Raw genomic sequence first — 25,967 nt, forward strand, 5'->3', positions numbered from 1 at the left:
CCATCACCAGAGGAACACTACTTGTAACAGGCCGTGTCTTTCTTCAGTCAGGACCAGATCTTCTGTTTTGAATGTTTGCCGTTGGTGGAGTAGCTCCAGAGCGGCAGCACTGTGAGTTCCAGCCTGGATTCGACGTCTCTGAGCTGAATCTTCCTCTCGGCTCCGGTATGATCCGCATCAGGCTCTAATGGAGGCCCGATGAGTGACGATGATGATGCAGTTCTGAGATTACTGCACCCGGTTTGTATTGATCTTTGTGAGAGCTGAGAATAGTCCTCTCCCATCTGTCTCACCAGCATCGACTATTTAAATTGTCTTTCAGAAGGCAGAAGGGAGAGCGATGCAATCAAGCCATCAGCGAGACGGGAAGTGAGATCCGCCGTCACCAGAAGAACTCAGAACTGGGTCTCACCAGGTGCAGCAGGACTCGGAGGGCGTCCCGGGCTCTCTCCGGGCGCTGCAGGATCTCCGCCAGGGCCTGGCCCACCAGCGACATGGGACTGTTCAGCTTCACGTCGCTGCCTATCAGCATGTAGCCTGAGGGAGGACACACACCCACCGGGGAATCAGAACGGGGGCCCTGTAGACCCTGGCCAAGCGTTGCGAGGCGTGCCGCAGCTCACCGGCCCAGTGGGAGGGGTGGGAGAAGTGCTTGCTGCCCTGCAGCGTCCTCATGGCCTCGCTCAGCGCCGCGCTGGCCTTGGCGCCGCCCAGCAGCGCCGTGTAGAAGGCGTGCATGAACAGCTTGGAGGCGGCGACCGGCACCGGCCACAGCGAGACGCACACACACTGCGCCCCCGCCGCCAGGAAGGCCCGGGTCAGACCCACCACGCCGTCAGCCGTGACCCTGCCGCTGGACTCCGGGTACAGCCTGCAGCCAACAGTTCAGGAACACCTGGTCTCAGTATTCTGGTGGCAGTCATCATTTTTTGAAGTGCAAAACACATTTGAAATAGTTTAGTGTTTTTAAACCTACTGACCAGGCATTTCATCTTCTAAAGAAGAAATACCACTAAAGACAGAAAAACGGAAAGGTTTGGATTCTCGCTTGGCGTCGTTGCCATGGAAACGGGTCTAAACCTGCTGGGATCGGTAGAGGTGATGGAGGAGTTTGGGGAACGAGCAGAATTCAGTTCCTCACCGCAGAACCACCAGTTTGACGCTCAGACACAGGTCCAGGACGTCGGCCGCCGTCAGCAGGAGGTCGTGCAGCGGCGGGCTGTCACACACACTCTCCGCCTCACACACACTCTCCCCGTCCTCGCTCGTCTCGCCTCTCAGGCCGTCCTTCGGGAGCGAAGCTTTGACCTTGCCGTCGTGACCCGGAGCCTCGCCAGACGGCCTGTCCGCCGTCCGACCCCCGTCGCCCGGACCCGGCGCCAGCACCAGAGCGGCCAGCTTCCAGGATATGTGCGTGGCGAAGTGGACGCACTCCGCCTGGCTCAGGGCCGCCAGCGCCCGCTCCTTGGTGGCGTCGGCGCCCGTGGGGGTGGCAGCCCAGCTGCTCCCCCAGCCACAGAGCCTCGTCCTGGGCCGACGGCAGCGGGCCCCACAGCCAGCGGTCCATCACCCCGGGGGCAGGCGAGGGGCGCCGACCACCGCCGCCACCGAGCCGCCGTCCGGGCAGAGCAGGGCGCCGCCGCGGCAAGGATGAGGCTGCACAGACATCCAGAGTCACAAAGTCAATCTGTCAGCACAGAAATCTGACGATTAAAGGATTGCCAACGTTTAACGTGAAACACAAACAGAACTTCTGATTTCAAGGACGCGTAATTTGGAGCTTAAAAATGTGTTTCAAGCAGACTAATACCACCGGTCACCTGTGGGGCAGTGTGTAATACCTCTCCTAACCTGGGGGGCAGCGTTGAGCAGTATAGCTCAGATGTGAGCAGAGAAAGAAACAGTAACAGAAATGTTGGATGTCTTGGAGGAAAGACAGTGTGGATGTGTGTGGACACGAGCAAATGTCCAACATGTCCTCAGCTGGACAGCGGGACGAAGAAGCCTGAGATGTGTCCACATTTTAGAAACACTGAAAACATAAGTCAACGATTCATCTCCTCAGACCAAATTTTTAAAAACAAGATGTTCAAATACCTATTGTGGAAGTTTTCAACATTTTTCATGAATGTTTTGATTTGAAACTTCGTCCCAATTTAATATCTTAGAAAATAAACGGTAACCCATTATAAAAACTGAAAAATGTCCTTATTCTTGTGTTTTACTAACTGAATAGCCAATAACTCAGCATCAGTGAAATGACTGGAAATCTGGAGTTACATCAGTCACACTTACATCACTGAAAGCTATTTCAATTGACTTTGGGTTTTTCTTAAGGTGAATTTTACCACAGACGGAAAAAAAACAAAATGTGAAACCAACACCGTGTACTGCCCCCTGCTGGACAGAGCCAGCGGAGACATCCCAGCAGTTCACCTTGGCCGTGGCTCCGAGGCCGGCCAGAGAGGGAACCGAGATGAGGCTGAACCTTTCGTACAGGTACTCGTTGGAGGAGCTGCCCTTGAGCAAGGCGAAGGGGATGAGGTACAGTTCCCCCTCCAGCACCAGGACCAGCTGCCTGTGGCGGCCCACCGGTCCACTGCTGTGCATCAGACCCTGCGGACAGACGGCAGGCGGGTCAACGGAACTCGCTGGCCGGAGAGAGGAGAAAAGTGAAGCGACGGCGGAAAACAACGCACCCCCTCCATGGGCGCGATCAGCAGGTCGTACAGCGCTCTCAGCGGAGGCTTGCTGGTGATACCCGGCCGGAAGGCGGGAGAAGACGAGGCGTCCTTCACTGGAGGAGACACGGTGGCGCTGTACAGGCTCGTCATGCTCTGGCAGCTCCTGGTGGAGGCGCCGACAGACACCGATCAGTGATCAGTGATTAGAAACACCGTCAACATGCAAACTCAGACCAAGAATTTCTACAATCAAATTTTTGGGAAAAAATCTTGATTAAAAAAAATTGGAGAGAAAAATGATCAAAAATGTCATTAAAACACACATTTCAATGGCTGAATTACATGTTTCAGCCCCTCCCACCTTCTCAGTCAAGCCCCTCCCACCTGTTGAAGAGGTTGTTCCGGGACACCATGCGCAGGTACCCGCTGGGGTCGGCGCCGGCCGTCAGTTTGTGGTTGAGCTCCTCGAACTGCTGCTCCAGCAGATCTCCGGCTTCGCTCTCCGTCTCGCTGCCGGAGCAAACCCTGCAGGAAGGACAGGACCAGGACCAGGACCAGGATCAGGACCAGGACCGGGACCAGGTTCAGGTTCAGGTTCAACCAATCAACAGCTCACAGAGAGGAAATACTCAAATTACAGTCCTGAAATATCACTTGTGACCTGGAACCACCAGGAGAATCTTTTTATCCCCTGTTTTATCTTTTTGGAGTGATGAAAGATTTTAGATTTTTATCTAAGATTATTATAGTATATTATATGAAAGCATTGGGCACCAGAAACCTTTTGAAGAAGCAACAACATTTCTAAGAGTTTGACACACTGACAGTGGATGAGATTCCACTGTTTTCTCACTATAATGTATAAAACGTTTCCTTCCAACATTGACTTTAAGGACAAGAAGTTGACTTTCAGCCCGATGCAAAGACAGTCGGAGGCAGTGGCTCCACCTGTCAGTGTCATAATGTTACGGCTGATGGGTGTGAAAACTGGTCTCCTGTAGATTTTGCTAGTTTGAGTCAATGGATCCAAATCAAGAGGAAGGAGGAGAGTGTATGTAGCGATAAATCACATGATGGATCGACGGCTCGCCAACAGAGAGCGCCATTAACACACACACACACACACACACACACACACACACACACACACACACAGTAAAACCCAACCAGTGTTGGACAGAATTTTAATGTTGCATATGTGCAAATAGTTTTATAGCAGTGGTTGTGTGGATGATGAGAGAACAGAGACTACAGACATGGTGAGACACAGAGAAGAAAGACACAGAGACGTGACAGAGACTGGACAGACGAGGCAGAGACCTGACACAGAGAGAAGAGACAAAATAGCTGCTGACTGCAGAATCCTCCCTACAGACTCTTTTTCTTTCTTTCCAGAAAGTTGCGCTGCAGTTTGGAAAGGGGAACGTTTGCTGACGCCGCCACACGCTGCTGATTTACGGAGCCGTCCGGCGCGTCGCAGGCGAGATAACTGAGGATGAGGAAAAGCGGCGGCGGAGACGGACGACGTGCAGCCGGAGCGTCTCCTCACTGTCCTCTTCTGGATTTAATGAGCGCGCAATCATAAGACGGACGGCAGCCGTCGATTAGCAACACTCGCAGTTTGAGATTCACTGAACAATCTGAACAATCAGAGCGGCATCCAGCTCAGAGAGATTCATAACCTGACCACCATGAAATGTAAAGAAGAGAACCGTGCCAACTTAAACTTAAAGATATGGCCATGTTTATAACATAAGAGAGTGTTTTAATGAAAAGTGAGGAAAGTTCAGCATCCAGATAAGGTACTGTGGCTGAGAAACGATTCTACGACTATAAAAGAAGAGCCGACTTCAGGAACACTCGTCCTCTGGGAATAATGGCACGAGAAAGACATTTCAAAACACGGAAAATCTGCTTTGATTTGCTCAATGAGAGAATATTTTAACGGATATTTATACATGATAAATGGAAGAACCATGTGAGTCTAAATCAGGGTGGTCGTCATCTATGGAGCATGAAAAGTCTCCACATATCAAATTAGTTCCAGAACATCATATAAACATATTCCTAGAAGAATGCGTGAAACCGTCAAAGGATAAACCTCGTGGAAATCTTAGGGATCACTAAACGTATCAGGATGAATCTTCTGGAAGAGCCTACAGAGGTTGCACCACTTCCGGCTCACGGAGCCGAAGGCGTCGGTACCTGCTGTAATGGCCGTCCACTCCCAGAGCCTCTCTGCGCTGCTGATGTGCTGCTCCAGGGACACGGGTCCTCCTCCTCCTCCGTGTGGACTCCCGCCGTCCTCCTGAAACTCCGACACTTCCAGTCCAGCCTCTCCCAGATAAACCTCGTTGAACTTCACGATTCCTGTCGTGACATTTCAGGAGAAACAGCAGAATGTTAGGTCAACATGCTAACATGCTAAATGCCTGCAGGACTTTCACGTAGCCGTGAACTCTTCCGACAATGAGTTGGAGGATGATGCTCTGGTAAAAGTGGTGAAAATCCAAGGTTTTACCTCAACAAGGGACCAATGTCCTTAAAATGTCAGGGGTTTGCGTTATTATGCACCTGAGCCTGGAGAGATGAGCCAGCTGTACAGGAAGCCTCCGGCCAGAGAGAAGTAGAGCACCACGGCCCTCTGGCCGTTCACCGTCTCCAGGATGTGCTCCACGGTGACGGGGACGTAGGGGTCGCAGCCCGCCGGCTGCTGGCCCCCCTTCTGGCGCTCCACCAGAAGGTCGGCGAAGGCACGCGTTCGGCCCGCTCGGCGACGGCCAGCGCCTCGTCGTGGCGGCCTGAGAGCGACGCACACAGCGGGGGTGAGCGGGAGAAGCCCAGAGCTGTCTGACCTGTCTGACAGGCTAAACATGTCCAAAACCAGTCTCATCAGGTCCAAACAGGTTCCAAAGTAGGCTAAACATGTCTCGCTTCAGGCTAATCAGGTCTGAATGTAGAATTAAAAGGTTTCAACAGGTTCAAAAACAATCTTAGCAGGGTTAAACAAATCTAAAACCACTAATTAGTTTAAATAAGACCAAAGCCAATTTAAAAAATCTAAAATAGATTTCATATGTCCAAAAGCAGTCATACCAAAAAAAACATAAGGCTAAACAAGTCCATAACCAGTCTAAACAGGTCCTAAACCTGGCTAAATAGATCCACAACCAATTTAAAAAGGTTTCAACAAGTCCAGAACTAGTTTAATAAAGTCCAAAGTCAATTTAAGTCAGTTTTAACAGGTCCCAAACTCAGCTTAAATGCTCCAAAACCACGCTATAGGTCTACACAGGTACAAAACCAGTCTTAGCAGATCAAAAACCAGGATAAATAGGTTCAAAACTAGACTAAAAAGGACCAAAACCAGTGTTAAACCGGTCTAAACCAGTCTAAACAGGTCCAAATAAGTCTACAACTAAGTTATAAAGGACTCAACAAGTTCACAACTACTTTAAATATGCCCAAAGCCAATGTAAACAGGTCCTAACAGGTCCAAAGCCGGCTCATTGAGACCAAAACCATACTAAATAGGTCTCGAACCCGGCTTTACAGGACCAAAACCTGATTTAACAGGTCCCACACGGTTCCAAACAGGTATTGACAGGTCCAATAACAAGCTTAAAACGTTCAAAACTAGTTCTAACAGATGAAAAGTTCAGGCTAAACAGGCCCAAAGCCATGGGGTCTAAACGGGGTCTAAGTGGTCCTTAAGTTTAGAACTCGTTGAAACAAACCCAAACTCGATCCAAACAGGTCTGAACAGGTCCAGATCCCGGGTAAAGTTAGGGACCTGGTGTTCATTAACCTCCTGAACAACAGTCGTCATTCACACCACAGAAGAAGAGCAGAGTGGGAGGAGCGGCGGCGGGATTCACCCAGGCTGACCAGGACCCTCTGGAGGGCCTGGTAGGAGCTGGTCTGCAGGTCGAACAGGGACAGCTTGTAGTCCGTGCTGTGCTGCGTCTCGCGACGGATGGCCTCGAAAACACGGACGCCCTGTACAGCTGCAACACACACGCAAGCACACACACTCATTTATCCGCTGCTTCTGCAGACTGGAGGCTGGTCGCTCTCTTTGTCTGCGTATTACTGTGTCATCCTGACATTATTTGAACCCTGCAGTGACACTGCGAGCCACTGGGTGGCACTGCAAACACACAGGAGAGCTGCAACCTCCTTCACACACCATGAGGAGGAGGTGCACCAAACACCCGGCAGAGGTGTGAGATCTGCTGCAGAGAGGGTCTGTTTCATCGCAAATTATCTGCCAAATTCATGGAATTAGTCCAGTCTGATCCCGTTCAACGTCGTCCCAAACTGGATTAATACCAGAGAAGTTCTTAAACCGGTTCATTGAGTCCAGTTTACCTGGTGCTGGGCCTCCTCCAGGTTTCCTCCGGCCCACAGAGACAGTCCAAGGCGGTGTCGGACCTTCGCTTCATCCTCTCGACGCCCAGCTGCTCCGCCAGACGCAGACCTGAGGAGGAGACGGAGAGGAGGTCAGGAGCAGCTCCTCCACCTCAGCTGAAAACCTCCTCCTCGACCAGCCCACGCTCACCTTCCCTCGTCTGCGCAGTCTGTCCTCACCCCGTTTCAACAATCAGCTGATCCAAGAGACTTTGCTCACTGAAATCCAGTCCAAAACCAGTCTGGCACTGGTCCAAAGAAGCCTAATCAGGTCAAAACTAGTCTTAAAAGGTCTGAAAGTAGTCTAATCAGGTCTAAACTTGGAGAAAACCAGGCTTGACAGGTCTGAACAGGTTTTAAACTGGATAAACGGGGCCCAACAGGTCCAGAACAAGGATAAACAGGCCTTAGCAGGTAGAAAACCAGGCTGAACAGGTCTCAACCGGTTCCAAACCAGGCCAAGCGGGTCTCAACAGGTAGAAAACCAGTTTGAACTGGTCTAAGCAGGCTCAAACCAAACTAAACATTCCAAAAACCAGTGTAAACTAGGACGACATCGACGTATGAAAATGTAAGTGTGGATTAATCGTGTTCTCGTTGTATGCTGTATGCTAAATGGTTCATGCTCGTCGTTACTGCAGTTCACCACAGGAAGTGCTGGGGGCAGCATCGCTCACCGTTTACATCCCGCATGTAAACAGAGAAGAAGAACGCAATTTGTGTCAGAACAAACAGTCGAAAAGCTGACAGTCCACTCAATACACCGAATGGCCCCCATTCTAGTCAATGGCTGTTTTCCACCTGATGCATCACGGCGCTGTTAAAAAAAACAAAAAAACATGATCAAATGTGCCACAGATACGCAGCGAGTCTATTTCCTTGCTTTGAGCGGCGCTGACTGCTGATTGACGCTAAGCTAATAAGCTAAGCTAAAAACTAGCAGCGGTCTCAGCTCACTCATAGATACATATAAGAAGGACTGGATGACCGACCCGCGCTATGTGACAATGGAGTCGAAAGTCAACGCGCGGCGGCCATCTTGCTGCAGGTGTAATGTATTCATATCATGGTTTGTGCCTAACAGGCATCTGTAGTTTTGAAGTAAGAAAATGCAGAAGTTGCGATGTCCATGTTTGGAAGATGACGGCGCTGAAGAGCCTGTTCAGAAAGTAAAGAACGAACCAAGTAAAGTGGATGTTTGACTCCAGAGTCATCAGTGTAACAACAGGCGGCTGGTTCACTCTTAACACCGTGTTCCATAGAACCTTCTTCTACAAACACTTGTTTACAGTGTTGTTCCTTAGACTATACAGTAGACACAGACTGTACAGTATTGCTACTGTACAGTCTGCTGTCTAATTTCATGTTAAACTGGATCCTAAATTCATTTTGTAAATCTTTTGGTCTCTTCAGGTGACAGAAATGAGGACTTTTTCAAACTGGCATCATTACTGAATATATATTATGATAAACATCGATCAATTTGGGAAAAATTAGCATGACATTTGTTGCCATGTCGTGTAGCCCTATAGCTACAAACATAGACTTACAGTAAAGCACGGTAGTGGAGAACGCAACATGGTGCAGCTGCAAGAATTCAGTGGAGTACGGGGGGAAGAGGCTGGAAGACTACCACCCAGGTTCTACAGCTTGGGAACATTTCACCGAAAACAAATCAGCGAAACACGTTAAATACAAAGTGTGAAGCTCAACTTTCATCCCACTCTGTAGCACCGCAGCCATGAACCAAACCTCAAACCTGGACAAACCGGAACGGATGCATCACAGAGAACAGGTGCTGAAACATAAAGGAGGTAATCCGGACAAATTGCCTCATCAAAAAAAAATTAAAAAATTGAAGTCAACTGCGAAAACATCATTGGCTGCAGCTCCGGGTTAAAAAGATTTTTATCAGTTTCCAAACCAGGTTAAAAAGGTAGAAAACCAGTCTGAGCAGGTCTAGAGTCAGTTTACACAGGTACAGAATGACTCGAAAGCAATCCAGAAACAGTCGAAAGTGGTCCAGAGCCAGTCTGAACAGGCCCAGAGCCAGTCTCAACAGGCCCAGAACCAGTCTGAACAGCTCCAGAACCAGTCTGAACAGCTCCAGAACCAGTCTCAACAGGCCCAGAACCAGTCTGAACAGCTCCAGAACCAGTCTGAACAGGCCCAGAACCAGTCTGAACAGCTCCAGAACCAGTCTGAACAGATAGAAAAGCAGATAAATTAACCACCTGACAGAGAAAGCCACAGCCATCAGCCGTCAGATAAAGCTCTGGGAAAGACTGAAGGTGCAAGGAAAGGCCGGAGCACGGCAAATCAATCTTATTTATAACGCGCTTTTCATACTGCCAAAACAACACAAAGTGCTTTACAATATTAAAGTAATAAAAACAAAAATCAATATACAATGAAATAAAAACAGCCACACCTTCACCAAAATTGTGGGCACAGAAAATCTGAATGCTCTGTCTTATAGTGTCACACTCACACACACAGGCACACACACGCAAGCACGCACATGCAAATGTAACGAAGTCGTGGAGCAAAATTGAATGCTCTTCGCTGTCTTGTAGTCACTCACACACACACGCACAGTCTTGTATTTCTATCCTTGTGGGGACCGTCCATTGACTCCCATTCATGTCTAGCCCCTAACCCTGACCCTTACCCTAACCCTAACCCACACCACAACAAAGCCTAACCCTAAGAAATGTTTTTGCACTTTTACTTTTTCAGTAACAACAACATGGTCAAGAAAACACTGTTTCTCCTACTTAGGACCGGAAAAAGGTCCCCACAAGGCACGTCGTTCCACGTTTTGCTATCCTTGTGGGGACATTTGGCCCCGACAAGGATAGAAATACAAGAACACACACACACACACACACACACACACACTCCTACTCTCGTCACATACATGTGGGAGACATGGCACTGAGCATCATGGGAAACACCACCAATGGGGTCGTCCACACCAGGAGAAGTCATGGGCCAAGACTGCTGGGGCACCGGCACAACCCCCACCCCCACCCCCACCCCACCCCTACTGGTACATTGGTACCTTGGTAAGTCAAGTGGTTTTGGTAAAAGTTTCTCTCTTTGGCCTTCAGGACCGAAAACTAAAACAACCTTTGTTTTTTCTCCTGGTTGAGCTGCAGGAAATTCACTGACATCTATGACTTTTGCTGTCTGACATACAGTAAAAAGGGTTTCTATTGGCCCTGAGTCACCAGGAGACACGGCCATGAACAGCTGAGCATCATCAGCGTAACATGGAAACGGATGTCGTGTCACCTGATGACGTCCCCAAGAGGAAGCATGTAAAGGTTAAAAGGAACGGGACCTAAAATTGAGCCTTGGGGAACCCCACACCTAATTTCATGGGATCCTGAGGAACTTGTATCCATACTTACATAAAAAGATGGATCTGTGAGAAAAGAACTGAACCAGCTAAGAACAGGACCAGAGAGGCCCACCAGGTGTCTCAGTCTATTTATTAAACGTGCTGGTCTACTGTGCTCAGGTCCAGTAGAACCACACCGTGAGTTCTTTGTTATCTAGATTCCACCTGATGCTATTTAAAATCTTTCACAGGGCGTCTCGGTGCTGTGGTTCACTCTAAAACCAGACTGATGTCTTTCGAAAATTATTTCTGATTAAAAAGTCATTGACTTGGGTAAAAAACAGTTTTTCTAAAACTTAACTTAAAAACGGTAAGTTGGATGCGGGTGTGTTGTTAATAGGAACAGAAGAAGGGACGAGGCGGGGGCGGGCCGGTCACGTGGGTGTCTGGGCCGGGGAGCGCTCTGCAGGCGCAGCGGCGCCGCTGGCAGCAGCCTCGTCGCTGGGGCGGTGGTCCTGGTTCTTTCCAGGGGGGGGGTTCTCTCTGATGAGGTTGGGATCCAGTGGGACGGAGGGCCGTAGCGTGTATGGCAGCATGGCTTCCAGGTTGTTGTCGTGGCGGCGAGCCATGGACCTGCCGGAGGATGCGGGAGCAGCAGAGACCACAGCAGATCGCGGACCTCCACCACCCGCCGCGCTGTCGCCGCCGTACTGCGTCAGGGCAAGGAAGCGGTCAGAGAGGATTGTGTTTGCCCCACACTACCACCCCAGCCCATGAGCGCTGGTGGTCTGGGTCCAGGGTTCTGGGGTGATGGCAGCAGCCACAAATGGCGCAATGACCAGAGATTGCTCGTGGGCCACCGCCTGGGTCTCCAGCAGAGCGTCTTCTCCCTGAGCTCCTCCGACAGCCGGCGGATGCCTCCCTCAGGTCAGCGATGGTTTTGTACGGGCAAACACCTCTGTCTCTGGTGCCCGGGTTCACTACCGGTGCAGATGTGCTGCCACCTTACTGCCTCGCCACCGCCGCCTTGCTGCCTTGCTGCCTCGCCGCCGGTAAGCTGCTGCGCTGCCGCCTCAGTGTCCAGGATAATCGGGCCAAATTCTGCCCTGATCTTCTCCTGCTGATCAAAGCCAGCAGAGGTTGATTGTTTGAAGTACGCAATGAAATCAGGTCTGGTGCTCCTGTGATATGTTGAGGGTGATTTTTTTTCCGATCGGAGCCTCTCGGGAGGCGTCAGAAGGGGAGATCGTAGATAATGAACATGTTTCATATTTCCGATCCCGTTGTGGGTGGAGCTCCGAGAGAAGCCGATCAGCTCAGAGCCAACCAGTCCACACCTTCGCTATAAACTTCTCTATTGGCTGAACAGCTCCAACTCACCAAGGTGTTGATGCTGGTGCTTTTAAAAACCCGTCTCAGCTGTCAGTGTGTAGGAGATATTAATATGTCCCTGAGTTATATTCACTATATATGACAGTGAAACAGAAAAGCCAGAGCTCCTTAACCCAGTAGTGCAGAAAGTGAGTCGTTAATCCTCGATGTGTTTCCTTGATTCAGACCCAAACCCTAACCCTAACCCTAGCAATTAACCGCAGAGATGAATCTAAACACAGGAATGAAGGGAAACCGCTCAAAGTCACGTCTGACTGCTGGAGGTTTGGAAGACTGAGGGTGAAGGAGCCGATTCTCTGATGGAGAATCTTCTAGTGTGTTCTGCTCCGTAGTGACTCCACACACTGGAAGATCAGAAGAGCAAAATCTGATCTGTCCTCTGTTGTCTTCAAGTGTCTCTCTGAATTGGGGAAGGTTGGAAAAATCCTGTCGTACCAGGCTTAAAAGGTACAAAATCAGTGCCAACAGGTTCATCAGCACTGGATTAAATCAAGGTTTCTAATAAAATTTACTTCAAACTCTGCTCTAAAAGTGGATTCAAACCAGTGTAAGAGGCAAGCAAAGAAATCTTACCATCTTATTTCTTAAAACCTATTTAAACACGTTAAATGGTTAAATCAGACTAAACAAGTCCAAAAACCAGTTTTAAAACATCTAAACAGATCCAAAACCAGACTGAACAGATCCCAAAGCAGGTTAAACAAATCCAAATCCAGGTAAACAGATCCCAAAGCAGGCATAAATGGATGCAAAACCAGTATAAAGAGACTTAATACCAGTATAGACTGATCCAAAACCAGAGTGAACAGATCCCAAACGTGTCTAAACAGGCTTAAAAAGATTCAAAATAAACATAAACAGACCTAAAATCAGCATAAACAGATCCAAAACCAGACAAAACACATCCAAAACTAGGCTAAACAGATCTAAACAGACCCCAAATCAGGCCAAAAAAGTACAAACAGATCCAAAACTAGCTTAAACAGACCTAAAGCCGGTATAAACAGACCTAAAACCAGTATAGAAAGGTCCAAAACCAGGCTGGCCAGATCCCAAACCAGGCTAAACAGGAACAAACAGATCCAAAACCAGTACAAACAGGTCTAAAACCAGTATAGACAGGTCTAAAACCAGGTTAAACAGATCCAAACCAGGCTAAACAGGCCCCAGGTTAAAACTCTCAGAGTGATTTTAAAAACAGTCTTCTCTCTCCAGTCTTGAACTAACGTCTGAGTCTCGGAGCTGGATCAACAGCGTTACTGCCGTTCCTCCCGTCCCTGCCTCTGTGGTGAGGATCTCCCAGTCTGCTCTGCAGACTCGGGTCTGACTGCTGGGCCTGTTCCCGTCTGTCTGGTCCCGTGACGTTCTGCCTCTGCGTCTCGGTCCGGCAGGCCGATCACAGCAGAGCCATGCATGTTTCCTCGGTCTGCGTCCCAGAATAAACTCCAGCAGAAACCCGTCCGGCTAATGATCAATTAAAACGGCGAGGATTGGGAGAGTTAAGTGACAAACCGTGACTGTGTCTGACGAGGCCTGGAGCGGCTCATGAATTAATCCCAGCAGTCACTTTGAATATCCATTACAATTAGGCCGTGTTTTAATTGATCTCAGAGTGTTTGTGTGATTTTCCAAATGTGAGGCAGAAACAAGGACACGCTGAAAACCAAAGAGAGCTTCAAAGAGTCGACGAGTCGGAGACCAAGTCAGATCAAAAGAGATTATTGACAAGAGTCTGCCTGAAGGAAACCACACTGCAGGGTACAAAACAGCTGATCCTCCATTAGTCTGACTCACCAAGGCGTCTCCAGGTTCTGCCGGCTCAGGCAGAAAGTCTTCACAGTGTTTCAGGCCCGAGCGGATCAAAGCCCAACTCCCGAAACCGAGGAAAACCGTGGCGAGTTTCATACCAGTCAAACGCAGACGGCTTCTCGACAGGCGCTGTGAGCTGATTGGTGTGGGAGTGCTGCACTTTCGAGGCTGTTTTCATGGTGATTTCAGGCCATAAGACTCTGAAACTGAGCTAAAAATGTCAAAAACAAGCTCAGAGCTCGTCTGACATGAGTGCAAATAAAGGCCCAAACTACTCCCAAACCTCGGTCCCGCTAAATCCTAATTAAAATGAGCCTGAAACCAGTCAAGAATCCAGTCAAAACTAGTCCAACACCATCCTCAGACCAGCGTGAAACTCGTTCAAAAACTGACACCAAAGACCAGCTTAAAACCGTTTCATAATCACATCAAAATTCCCTGAAAAACCACATAAAACAATTTCAAAATCCTTGAAAAAAAGAGGCTAAAATCCCAATCAAAATGAGCTCAAAACAGTCAAAACCCGAACTGAAAACAGTCTAATGCCTGTTTAAATCAACCCTAAACCTGCAGCATCAGCCCTGAAAAACCAGCCCAGATGACAGGAACAACAGCACTTCCAGGCCACTGGACAGAAGACCCGTCCTCTGGTCCTGCCTCACCTTCCTGCAGGTACATCACGGCCTGGGCGTAGTTCTGCAGGGCGTGGTGTGTCCTTCCCAGGCTGCCGTAGGCCAGCGTTTTGCCGATCAGGTCGTTGGTCTGCGCCGCCACGCTCAGGTGCTGCTCCTGGAAGACCACGGCCCGCTCGTACTTCCCCAGAGCCTCGTAGGTCAGGCCCAGGTTCCCGTAGGCCCGGCCCTGACTCCTCACGCAGCCCGTCTGCTCCGAGATGTCCAGAGCTCTCTGGTGCCAGGGGGGACGGATTTAGATTAACAAGCACAACTCACATGATCCAATAGACGTGATCATGACGGGGTCTTTCAGTTCTCAGGCTAATTGTTGTCATTGCAGCTGGAGGAAAATACAGATTTCAACCTTGAGGTGTTACTGAAAAGTAGGCTTGACTTAACAGGTCCAAAACCAGTTTAAACTGTTCAAAACCAGTCTGTACAGTTAAAAACCAGTCAAAACAGGTTCAAATCCAGTCTTGACAGGTCAAAAATCAGTCTAAACAGGTAAAACCCAGTCTAAACAGGTCTTAACCACTCAAAAAACAGTTTAAACAGGTCAAAACCAGTCTAAACTGGTCTAAACAGGTCCAGACCCAGTATTAATGGGTCAAAACTCAGTCTAAACACTTAAAAAACTGGTTGAAGCAGGTCTAAACTGTTCAAAAATCAATCTAATCTGGTCTAAACAGGTTCAAAGCCAGTGTTAACAGGTCAAATATCAGTCTAAACAGGGGAACAAAACCCAGTCTCAACTGGTTCAAAATCAGTCCTACAGGACAAGAACCAGTCAAAACAAGTCTAAACAGGTCCAAACCCAGTCTTAAGAGGACAAAAACCATACTAACAGGTTCCAAAACCAGTTTAAACAGGTTCAAACCAGTCTTCCATGGCAAAAGCAAGAATAAAGGCTTCTAGCTTACAGACCGAGCTACAGTACCCTTCATAGATTACGTACATGTTAAATATAAATCCCTGGAATAGTAAGAGATGCATTATTCATAATGGAATCCACTGATTCATTCATTCATTATACCGCTTCTCTTTTTTTTTTCAGGGTCGCGGGTGGCGGGAGCCGATCCCAGCTGCTGTGGGCGAAGGCGGGGTCACCCTGGACAGGTCGCCAGTCTGTCGCAGGGCTGACATAGACACAGACATACAACCATTCACGCACACATTCACACCTAGGGGCAATTCAGGTGACCAATTCACCAGACATGCATGTTTTTGGACCGTGTGAGGAAGCTGGAGTACCCGGAGGGAAACCAAAACCGAGGACCTTTTTACTGTCAGGCACGAGCGCTAACCACTGCACCACCATGCAGCCCTGGAATCCACTGATTCCAACTTAAATGTTTCAAAATTAGAATGAATAAGTTTTAAAGACACTTTAATGAGATCAAGGCTGAAAACTCTTGGAAAGGATTTCTTTAAAAGTAGCTGCTGTTCATGGTGGAAACCTGATATTTGATGGATTCACTGACCGAAACTCTTTGACTATTTGATGAATAGTTGTGTAATAAAATATTTGTAAAGTGTTTTCTTGTCAGGTTTGAAGATTTAAATGTATTTTGGGCAGTTCCTGGTATTTCAGTTCATGCTTGTTTGAACCCTGGTGAAGTTTCTGCCTGACTTTATTTCCTTGTCTTCGTTGTTGATGTTTTTTACCATCATGAACATAAAGGACTTGAAGGCGAGCGGTTTGCGGAGACTCTGACCTGCAGCGCCGTCTCGTTTGTCGCCATCAGCTGATAGACGCCTCCCAGCGCGTCGCTGGCCTCGGCCTCCAGGGACTTGTCCTGACGGGCGAAGCGGGATTTAGCGGTGTGTTCGCGGAAAAGGGGGAAGCAGGTACGGGTGGCGGCGGTTTACCCGGCCGTGCGGGCGATGCTCAGCTGGTGCTCCAGACACGACAGCGCCTGCTCGTAGTTCCCCAGCTGGCTGTGCAGCGTTCCAGCTCGCCGTACGCCTGGGCCTTCCCGCCGCCCTCGCCGCCCAGCTCGTGGGCCACCACAGGCGCTTCTCCAGGCACACCAGGGCCTGCTGGAGGCTGCCCAGGGACCTGGGGAATGGGGGGGGGGGTTCATGGTGACAGTCCATTAAGTCAGTGTGTAAACACTACTGCAAAAGCCTGAAAAAAGAAGGGCCCAGGAGACAGTAAATCCAGGATTCAATCCGTCCTGGTCTTCTTGGCTGACCTGTGGGCGCCGCCAGTCCTCTGTAGGCCTTCTCCTGGTCCTGGACCTGGTTGAGACTCTGCGCCACAGTCAGGTACTTCTCGTAGTACTGGATGGCCTCCTCGTGGTCTCCCAGAGCGTCGTAGCAGTCGGCCAGGTTCCCGTAGGCCCGCCCGCGGTCCAGGACGCTCCTCGGTGCCGCTCAGCTGCTGCAGCATGGCCAGCTGCTGCTCCAGGTAGCCGATGGCCTCCTCGAACACGCCCATGTTCATCTTGGTGATGCCCATGTTGCCGTGGACCTGGGCCTCCAGGCGGGCATCCCGCAGGCCTGGGCCAGGCCCAGCTGGGCCTCGTAGCACTGGAAGGTTGGTGGCGTAGTCTCCCAGGGCCATGTGCACCGCCGCCAGGTGGCCCAGAGCCCGGCACTCCCCCTGCTGGTCGCCCAGATCCTTCCGCAGGGTCAGCTCCTGGCTGTGGAAGGTCAGAGCTGCATCGAGCTGACGGAGGAGTCTGAAGGTGGAGGAGGAGGAGGAGTTATGACTCAACTAATATCCAGATTATAGAGCATCTTCCTCCTCTAACATCAGATTATTGGATTGCTCAGGCTTTAAGAGTGTTTTCCCTTTACTTTCCATTTCACTCCTATGGTTCCCAGTTACCTGAGGAGACGTGACGAGCAGCCATGTTGTGAGACGCTGGATTAAGCAGCTCCTTACCTGTGAACCGATCCCAGAGCCGAGTACGCGTCTGCCTCCATCTTCTGGTCGCCGCCCTTCTGAGCCAGCGCTAATGCTGCTGGTGAAACTTCACCGCCGCCGGGAGATCGCCACGACCACACACACATCGCCGAGGTTCCCCAGAGCCCGGAAAACTGCCTGCCGACCAAAACAAAGGCATCAGACGAAGAGTGAGAATCCTCTGCTGGAGAAGAGCTCTGGGACTCCAGACGGCTCAGACAGGACATCGCTAACAGTGGTTTTGCTTCAGATAAGCTGTGATCATATTGTTTTCTATTAATTACAACCAAAAAACCCTGAAACTTTATTAGCTCCTGATATTTTCTACACCATTAACTCGGACGTACAGCAACAAGTTTTCTTCACATCTGTTGATAACATTACAACGCTTTGGCTGAGGATGAAACGCTCCATACAGACAGCGCTAAAGACCAGGAAGTGGGTCGGTGTTCGAGCAGGTGACCTGTTTGTTATCCAGAGCTTGAGCGATGGACAGCAGGTATCTCTGACACTCCTCGGCCTTGGTGAACTCCCCCAGTGCCTTGTGGGCCAGGCCCAGGTTACAGTAGGCTTTTGCTTGTGCGAACTTATCTTGGAGGTCCTTCGCCAGGGCCAGGTCCTGCTCGTAATACCTGAGGCAGGGATCAAACAGAAACATTCCTCAAAAGCATGGAAGACGAACCGAGGAAGCTTTTCAAGCAGAAATGAAACAAACTGAATACTGCTGGTGGCTGCATTGTTTTAAATAAATATCTGTCAAAGACGTGTTACAACTGGAACTTTTCCTGAAACACTGAATACACAGTTTGGACAAAGTTGGCGTGACAGCCAACCAACCAACCAACCAACCATCAACCAACCAACCAAACAACCAACCAACCAACCAACCAACCAACCAACCAACCAACCAACCATCAAACCACCCAACCAACCAACCAACCAACCAACCAACCAACCAACCAAACAAACAACAACAAACAACCAACATGCACACCACCAGCCAGCTAACCAACCAATCAACCAACCAACCGACCTTCTAGTTTTCTATCTAACCAACTATTTAACTTCTCATCTCACCTGCTTTGAGTCTACCTGTGCATGTATCTATATATCTAGAGTTCATCTGCTTTGCTAAACAGCTAGCCTGTTAGATATCTGTGTATCTGGGTTCTACTCGATTAATTTTCCATTCATCCTGTTAGCTGGCTTGTCAGATTCATCCATCCATCTGGATAGCTATCTAACGTCAATCCTTTTATCTAGTTTGCTATCTGCAAGTCCACCTGTCCATTCGTCATGCATCTGTGACATAATTTAGAGAGCTCTCAATATTTTGAAGAAAACTTTATCAAAGTGATTCGATGACCTGCAGAGAAGCAGAATCAGTTTCTGGGACGAGCCGTTTAATCTCTGACCTGACAGCATCCCGGTACTGTCCGATGGCAGTAGTGAGCATAGCCGAGGTTATGGCAGACTTTCCCTTCCCCCTCCAGGTCCTGCAGACCCGGAGCCAGAACCAGGTACTGCTGGTAGTACGGCAGGGCCTGAGCATATTCCCCTCTCCAGCTGTGGAAGTTGCCCAAGTTGGCTGCGGAACAGAAGACGGGAAATGAAGACTTTTGGGTTTGATTCTGGAAGCAGCTGGAAGAGACGGTGGTCTGGTCCGGCTAACCTAGCGCTCTGGCTTCGCTTTGAGAGTCTCGGAGCTCCCGGGCGATGGTCAGGTGATGGAGGTAGTGCTGCAGAGCTCGGTCGTGGGCGCCGAGCGCCTGGTAGGCCACGGCCAGGTTACCATGTGGGAGGCCTGCGACGGACGATCGTTCACCTGGAACACACACACACACCACACTGCTCAGACGGGTTTCTTCTGAACAGCCATCAGCCAGACTGTCTTGGAGCTTCTGAGGATTCACCTCAGAGAGATCTGTAGCTCCTGTCGGTGGTATCGGACCGCCTGGTCGTAGATGCCCAGGGCGTTGGTAGGCGTTTCCCCATGTTGCCGAAGGCCCGGCCCTGGGCAGCGTAATCAGCCAGCTCCTGGGCGAAGGACAGGTGGGCTTTGTGGAGCTTCAGCGCCGTATCATAGTCCCCCTTCATCTGGTGGATGATTCCTGAAATAGAAGACATCATGTTCATTTCCACAAAAATGGCAGAAATGCTGAAAAAGCCAAAAGTTCCATCTTGCAAGCTGTTATCAAAAGTTGCATCTTCAGTGGCTCAAAGCATCAACGTCTTGTCAACGGACAGCCGAGCCGCTGCGGAAGTTTTCTGCTTTCAAACTCATTCATCCAACCCTGATGAGTTCAGCTGAATTTTCAGTTTGTTAGTTCTGACTTTAGCCTGAGAATTTATTAGAACTTGGAATTCAAATTAAAACAAAAATCAGACAGAAGAAGAAAAGTATGTGAAGGTTTTAACAGGGAATATCTTTCCTCTGAGGGCTTCTGCCTACATTTCACCAATAACTTCATCAAAACAGAAACTAAACTGGGATTATTCGGGTTCCTGTGGAAAAAAAACATGAGCTGGGTTTTCTCACTCTGACGGGGCTCAAATTAAATGAAGCTTAAAATGAATCATTTTCAGTCTGATTTCTTTTCACCGGAGGGAGAAATGAAAAACTGCACACTGAAAACACAACTTCTCCAAAGGAAAAAATCCAACATCTGTTACTGGAAAGTGGGAAGTAAATGTGTTTCTAATTGTGTCTGAACTGAATGTTTTAGTCATCTGAGCTCTTGTTTGACAGCATTTGTCAGTGGATTATTCCTTTATTATTATTTAAAAAAAACCAAAAAAATAACCAGAGCCAAACAGACGGAGTGTGACGGTTCTCAAGAAGGAACTCCAGGAGAGAAACAACAAGCGACCAAAAACCTGGAGACGCTCGTGAATCAAGAGCGCCTCCAGGTTTTGGTCGCTTGTTGTTTCGCGAGTCGTGATCCTCCAGAAAGAAAATCGAGCTCATTTTAGGATAAAAAGAGCTATTTTATCAAAACAGTATATCTGTTTTTCACACTGTGAAAGCAAGTCAGAGCCTTAAAGACCCGACGATTTCACGGCTGCAGAGGGAGTCACTGGAGCGGAACACTCTGGAATCAGCGTTTAGAGGAAAGAGAGCAAACAACAGCAGGCCGCCTGTTTCTGGGAGCGTGGAGGAAACGAGGCGACGCGAGGAAGAGGAGGAGCAGAGGAAGGCCTGGACCGGCCGCGGTCCGGTGGAGACCGGATCACATCATCCTCCTCCCGATCACCAGCATTTTCAAAAAGTTGTGCTTCCGTCGTGTAAACAGAACCCCGAGACGCAACCGAAGTTTTGTGTTTTCACCGGTCTGAATGTTGTTCTGGTCGAAGAGTTAAAAAAAAAACACCAACAAATCTGAACGGAGAGAAGCTGAATGAAGGAAAAACACACTCGAGGAGCTGATGAGGGAGAAATAAAATAAAAAGGTAATTAAATTCTAAATGTACCAAAACAAATCAGTGAGGAGTTATTAAACTTCCACAGGGCTGCAGAGCTAAATATGCAGATGATATCCTGATTTCTACGGTCTGATACTGTCTGGAGAGGAGGGGAGAACGGAGGAGGAAACACACTCCGCTCCCCGATTCAGCCGCAAAACACACCGATTAGTCACATTCATCCGCGAAGAGGAACAAAGAGCGAGAGGGAAGGTGAATGGAAGAGAAGAAGAGGGAGAGGATTCCAGGTCAAACTGCTCCGAAAGAGAGAAGGGAGCCAGCGAGGAGAAGATAATGAAGGCGAAGGAAGGCAGGACGGGCTCAGAAAAAGACTGGAAGCAAGGAGAGGAAAAGAAGGAAAGAACTGGTAACAGAGGAGGGAGGAAGCAGAGAGAATCAGGAGGAAGGAGGAGGAGAGGAGGAGGAGGGGAGGAGGAGGAGAGGAGGAGGAGGGGAGGAGGGGAGGAGGAGGAGGAGGGGAGGAGGAGGGGAGGAGGAGGAGAGGAGGAGGAGGGGAGGAGGAGGGGAGGAGGAGGAGGGGAGGAGGAGGAGAGGAGGAGGAGGGGAGAAGGAGGGGAGGAGAAGGAGAGGAGGAGGGGAGTGGCGAGCTTCCAGCAGACTGAACGGAGTGAAATCATCCGCAAATGATCTGAGCCTCATCCACTCACAGGAATACTCATCTATTCACCTCAAAATGAAGGCCCTACACACAACACACACACACACACACACACACACACACACACACACACACACACACACACACTGCCCGTGGCGACTCGTCCACTCAGCGGCGGCGTCGGGTTCTCCGTGTCTCACGTTTTCACCGCGGCCGCAGAAACTGGAACCCGCTCAATAAAACATGAGCGCTGTTTGTCCCGACGCCGCCGGGGTCACATGACCCGCCGCCAGGAGCAGGAGAACCATCCAGAACGTCCAGAAGACACGAACCGAGACGCCAACCTCCACGAGGAACACCTCGGCTGCTGATCAAGAACATTTCAAGACATTCCCAGAACTCTCACATCAGAATATAGAACTCCTCAAAATGTTCCAAAAAGTCGAGAATTCTACAAAATTCTATGACGGTCTAAAGCCTGCAAATATAACGTAGTAAAATCTCACAAATTACAAACCTCTCTAAAATACTCAAACACCGACAAACTATAGCACCCTGAGAACTCTCAGACACAAGTTCCAAACTCTCACAGCGTGTAGAACTGGTACATTTCAGAAGCCTCACCCGTTGTAGACCCCCACATATTCTAGAACTGTCCGAAATGTTACAACTTTGACACACTTTCCAAGTTTCAGAGACTTTTTAGAACCTTTCAGAACCACAGCTGCTGGGAATCTCAGGTTCCATAACTCTTTCACTTCAGAACAACCAAAGATCCAAATCTCTCTGAAAGGTCAAACTTCAACACGAGCCAAAGTTGTTTTAAATGTCAGGACTCCATCAGACGCTAGAACCCTCAGATTCCACAACTCTTTCATACTGCCAAACTTTCAAAGATTCTAGAACGATAAAAAAAATGTAGAAGTCTCTGAAGTGATGGAACTTTGAAGGATTCAACGCTTTGGTAAAATTCAGAACTCCACTTAGAAACTCAACAAACTTTCAGAACTTAATGAGCTCTGGCAGAATCTGGAGCTCAGATTCTAGAACTCTGACACAGTCCAGAACTCTCAGAAATTAAAGGATTCGGACAAGCTGTAGAACTCGTTTGGCAGTAAACTGAAGAACATGTGGAGGAAGCAGAGCCGGAACTTCTCCGGCTCTCCCAGACTCCCCGGGCTCTGGACTCTGCCTTGGGGTTCTCCCGGCTGCAGATCGATGCAGATCGAGTTCTCGGGGCCGGGAGGAGAACCCGGTCAGTCTATGAGTCTCTCTGGCGACAGCAGGTCAGAGGAGGAGGAGGAGGAGGAGGAGGAGGAAGAGGAAGCAGACGTCAGCGGCCTTATCTGAAATTACATCCAAACAGATTCTCACCTCAGCGCCGGCCTGTCTTCCCTTTGAGAGAAAATTGGACTGAAGAAACACTCAGGGAAGAAAAACTCACCAATTCTGACAGAAAGTCACTGAAAAGTGACAAATCCTGCACATATATGACATATATGACGTCTGGAGAATCATGAAAATGTGGAGATTAATGAACAGAGCAGCAGGCTGAGGCTGAATTTAAAGATCTATTTAAAAGAGTCTGTGTCTTCAAACCAGACATTTAGGCCTCGTTTACCAGACGCTTTAAGTGAAAACGCATCTTTCTGTTTCAGGAAAGTTTTGCTTTGCAGGAAAAACACTTTGAAAACAACGTCTGTTTCCAATCGCTGAAAACCGTGACGTGAGCGTGTCAGCTGTTGTTTGCTTTTGTAACGAAACCACGCACGTCGCACATGCTGTTTTCAAAAAGTTGCATTTTCAGATGCTCTTCACACCGTTGTCATGTGAACGGACCCCAAAATGCAACCAGAGCTCTGCATTTCCACCCGATATGGTTGCCGTGGAAACGGACCTGTCGCTTTCTGCTGGTCTCGATCTGTTTTTTCTGCCTCTGATAAGAGTTCCTTCCGTTCCGTGTTGGCGGTTCTTCTTCTCGGCCCGTCAGCGAAACTTTCCCACAATGCAGCAGCGCTCTGTCAGCTCAGATCAGCCTCCAAACTGAATAAGAACCAGTGTTGTTCTAAAGGCAGCCCGCTGCACGCTCCCACAATGCCTTTCTTCTTTTCTTCCAGAGTAATTCCGCTGAGCCTCCCACCTGTTGCTGCTGTGGAACGACAGCCTGATTACAGATCGCCTGCTTTGTCTTCTTCAGCTCTGTTTCTCCTTCTTCTTCTCAGTCAGCATCGTTTTGTTCAGGAAAACAAAAGATAAGTGGCTCCGCTTTATATATTTATATTCCCTCTCCTTTCTGGGCGTCGTCTTTGAATTCACGTCCTGATCACTGCTTCACTGCTGGGACTGGAAATGGCATTCAAGAACACACACACTGCACACGATCCACACAGCTGATTATGATCAGGAAACTGGCTTCAGCTGAAGTTCAATATGCTGCAGGTGGAAAACGATAGAAAGTGGAAATCCACATTATAGAGCATCTTTCCTCCTCTAGCATCAGATTATAGAGCATCTTCCTCGAACAGCCAGTATTGTAAGCGTACTGATTATTCAAAAGTCTAGATTATGTTTTCCATCATTATGACCTTAAAATCATAGTCACTGTAGTTATTTTCCCAAATAACATCTTTATTTAATGATCATCCCGTCTGTCTAGATTCTCCTCACAGCGATGGAGGACAGACGGGATCTTTCTCTGCATCCCAGAATATTAAACAAAGAGCTTCAGACGGAGGGAAAACTACCTTTCAGTCCTGACATGTGGAACACTGGAGCAGAACCCTCAGCAGGTATCTGACCCCGCCCGTGACCCCCGTTGAGCCTACCCCAGGTTGGAGGAGGCGCGGCCCCTGCGCCGCCCGGTCCTGCAGCTCCTGAGCGATCTCCAGCTGGTTCTGGTGGTGCTGCCGGGCCCTCTCCAGGTCCTGGCCGCCGGAGACACCCCCGCCCCCGTCAGATCCGGGACGCTCTCAGGAGCACGCGGTCGCGCGGCGCCGTACTGACCTGCATGCAGCGGGCGGCGTGGCCCAGGCCGGCGTACGCCCGCATCTCGACGGCGCGGTCGCCCAGCTGGTGAGCCAGCTCCAGCACCCTGCTGTGGTACGACGTGGCCTTGTCGAAGTCCCTCTGGGAGTGGTAGGCGCTGCCCAGGTTGCTGTAGGCCCGGGCCTCCTCCCGCCGGTCCTCCAGCTCCTGAACGCAACACATCGAGGAAGAGGAAGATGCTCTATCATCTGGATGAAGAGGAGGAAGATTTGAGGAATACCAAACCTCCACTGAGTCACTCAGGCAGCTCCGGCAGTACGTCTCTTTGTAGGAAACAGTCTGAAACACTGTAAAGGATTCACTGGATTGTTCTTCATCCTCAGGTTTATCTGCTGCACGTTCTACCTCGAGGCTTCAGGTTCACACGAGAAATCTTCCTTCAGTTCAGTCTTTGTGCTGTTCTCCATCGCTGGCCTTTACAGACGAGTCCGCTCTGCTGCCTGCGTTCATTTAATCATCGAACACAGTGAAACAGGCGGACGTCCGGCTGAAGATCTCCTCTGGTCGGCCGCATTAGAAACTCATTCATGATAATAAAGGATTTTCTCATCGTCTCTGTGGGGAAAGAATCCGTTTGATTTGATTCTTATATATATAATCACATCAGAATGTTTTTAACCTGCTCATGTTGAGCCTGATTATTTTGTCTTATTTCAGGCGTTTATTCATTTCAAACTGTGAATCAATAACAGGATCTTTAGTGGCATGTTATTCTTCTGCAATGTAATCTAATTTCATATTTTCCTTTTAATTAAATAAAGAGTGGATGCTAAAAAATCTTTTTGTTATCTAACAATGACAATAATAATCTTTAGTATTCGGTATTCTATTACTCTGGGTTGTGTCTTAAATGCTCAGTGAGCTTCATTTCTGAGTATCCTCTGCCGCCATCAGGTGACCACGAGAAGGTTGAAAATGGAGGAACTTGGATTCTTGTTCTGACAAAACAGAACAATCCTCGATCTTCACTTCACAATCATCTCTGTCAATCCACACAAAGCCCAATAATCCAGGGGCAGTGTTCTGACTGCAGCTCATTGGATCAGGTGGATCTCTGAGGTCTCTGACCGCCGTTGTTCTCCGTGTCTATTTGCAGTCAAATGTTCTCCAGATGAAAATCCTCCACTTCCATTGATTTAACGAGGTCTCGTGCTTCGTTGGACTAACAGACCGGTTCTGATCCACAGACAGCACCAGTTACTCAAAATAAACATGATCTTCTCACTTTGGAAAACCTCTGATAAAACCAGACGGCTGGCTGGATGGTTCGACGATCCTCTCAGGCAGAAGCTGGGAGAGTTTAGTTTGAGTCCTGAAGCTGGAATCCGGGTAAAACTTAGTAAAAGAGCATATTTCTAGAACTCACGACACTTTACTGCCCCTGCTGGGCGTCTGGATGTCTGGAACTTTATTTAAATTACAAAGCTAATGGACAATTTAAATGAGAAATAATTTATGAAACATAAACCTTCATGTTTTGTTGTTTGACATTTCTGTTCAGGTCTTTTAATTTAAATTCGAAATGCTAAAATTTTATGGAAATTTTTGGCATTTCAGTATGTTGATTATGAAAACTAAGACTTGCTTCGCTTCTCAAATTTGAGTTTTTTCTTCA

General features: G+C 48.8%; 1 protein-coding gene across 1 annotated transcript in view; it reads right to left on the bottom strand.

Moving 5' to 3' along the window:
• Positions 1-25,967, bottom strand: part of LOC115383086 (tetratricopeptide repeat protein 28) — a 98,712-nt gene that overhangs the window by 7,761 nt on the left and 64,984 nt on the right. The window contains 37 exon segments of the mRNA XM_075410406.1: positions 411-537; positions 624-871; positions 1,142-1,486; positions 1,488-1,572; positions 1,575-1,656; positions 2,437-2,616; positions 2,700-2,847; positions 3,069-3,209; positions 4,890-4,932; positions 4,935-5,054; positions 5,259-5,453; positions 5,456-5,485; positions 6,563-6,676; positions 6,679-6,691; positions 7,056-7,138; positions 7,141-7,164; positions 14,304-14,556; positions 16,031-16,112; positions 16,185-16,269; positions 16,272-16,328; positions 16,331-16,374; positions 16,511-16,526; positions 16,529-16,679; positions 16,681-16,820; positions 16,823-16,856; positions 16,858-16,999; positions 17,206-17,281; positions 17,284-17,322; positions 17,325-17,364; positions 17,690-17,858; positions 18,642-18,667; positions 18,669-18,814; positions 18,899-19,074; positions 19,140-19,204; positions 19,207-19,357; positions 24,155-24,231; positions 24,311-24,499. Of these exon segments, the coding sequence (XP_075266521.1) occupies positions 411-537; positions 624-871; positions 1,142-1,486; positions 1,488-1,572; positions 1,575-1,656; positions 2,437-2,616; positions 2,700-2,847; positions 3,069-3,209; positions 4,890-4,932; positions 4,935-5,054; positions 5,259-5,453; positions 5,456-5,485; positions 6,563-6,676; positions 6,679-6,691; positions 7,056-7,138; positions 7,141-7,164; positions 14,304-14,556; positions 16,031-16,112; positions 16,185-16,269; positions 16,272-16,328; positions 16,331-16,374; positions 16,511-16,526; positions 16,529-16,679; positions 16,681-16,820; positions 16,823-16,856; positions 16,858-16,999; positions 17,206-17,281; positions 17,284-17,322; positions 17,325-17,364; positions 17,690-17,858; positions 18,642-18,667; positions 18,669-18,814; positions 18,899-19,074; positions 19,140-19,204; positions 19,207-19,357; positions 24,155-24,231; positions 24,311-24,499 (4,136 nt within the window).

This window comes from Salarias fasciatus, assembly GCF_902148845.1.
Source record: "Salarias fasciatus chromosome 7 unlocalized genomic scaffold, fSalaFa1.1 super_scaffold_4, whole genome shotgun sequence".
NCBI classification, from domain to species: domain Eukaryota; kingdom Metazoa; phylum Chordata; class Actinopteri; order Blenniiformes; family Blenniidae; genus Salarias; species Salarias fasciatus.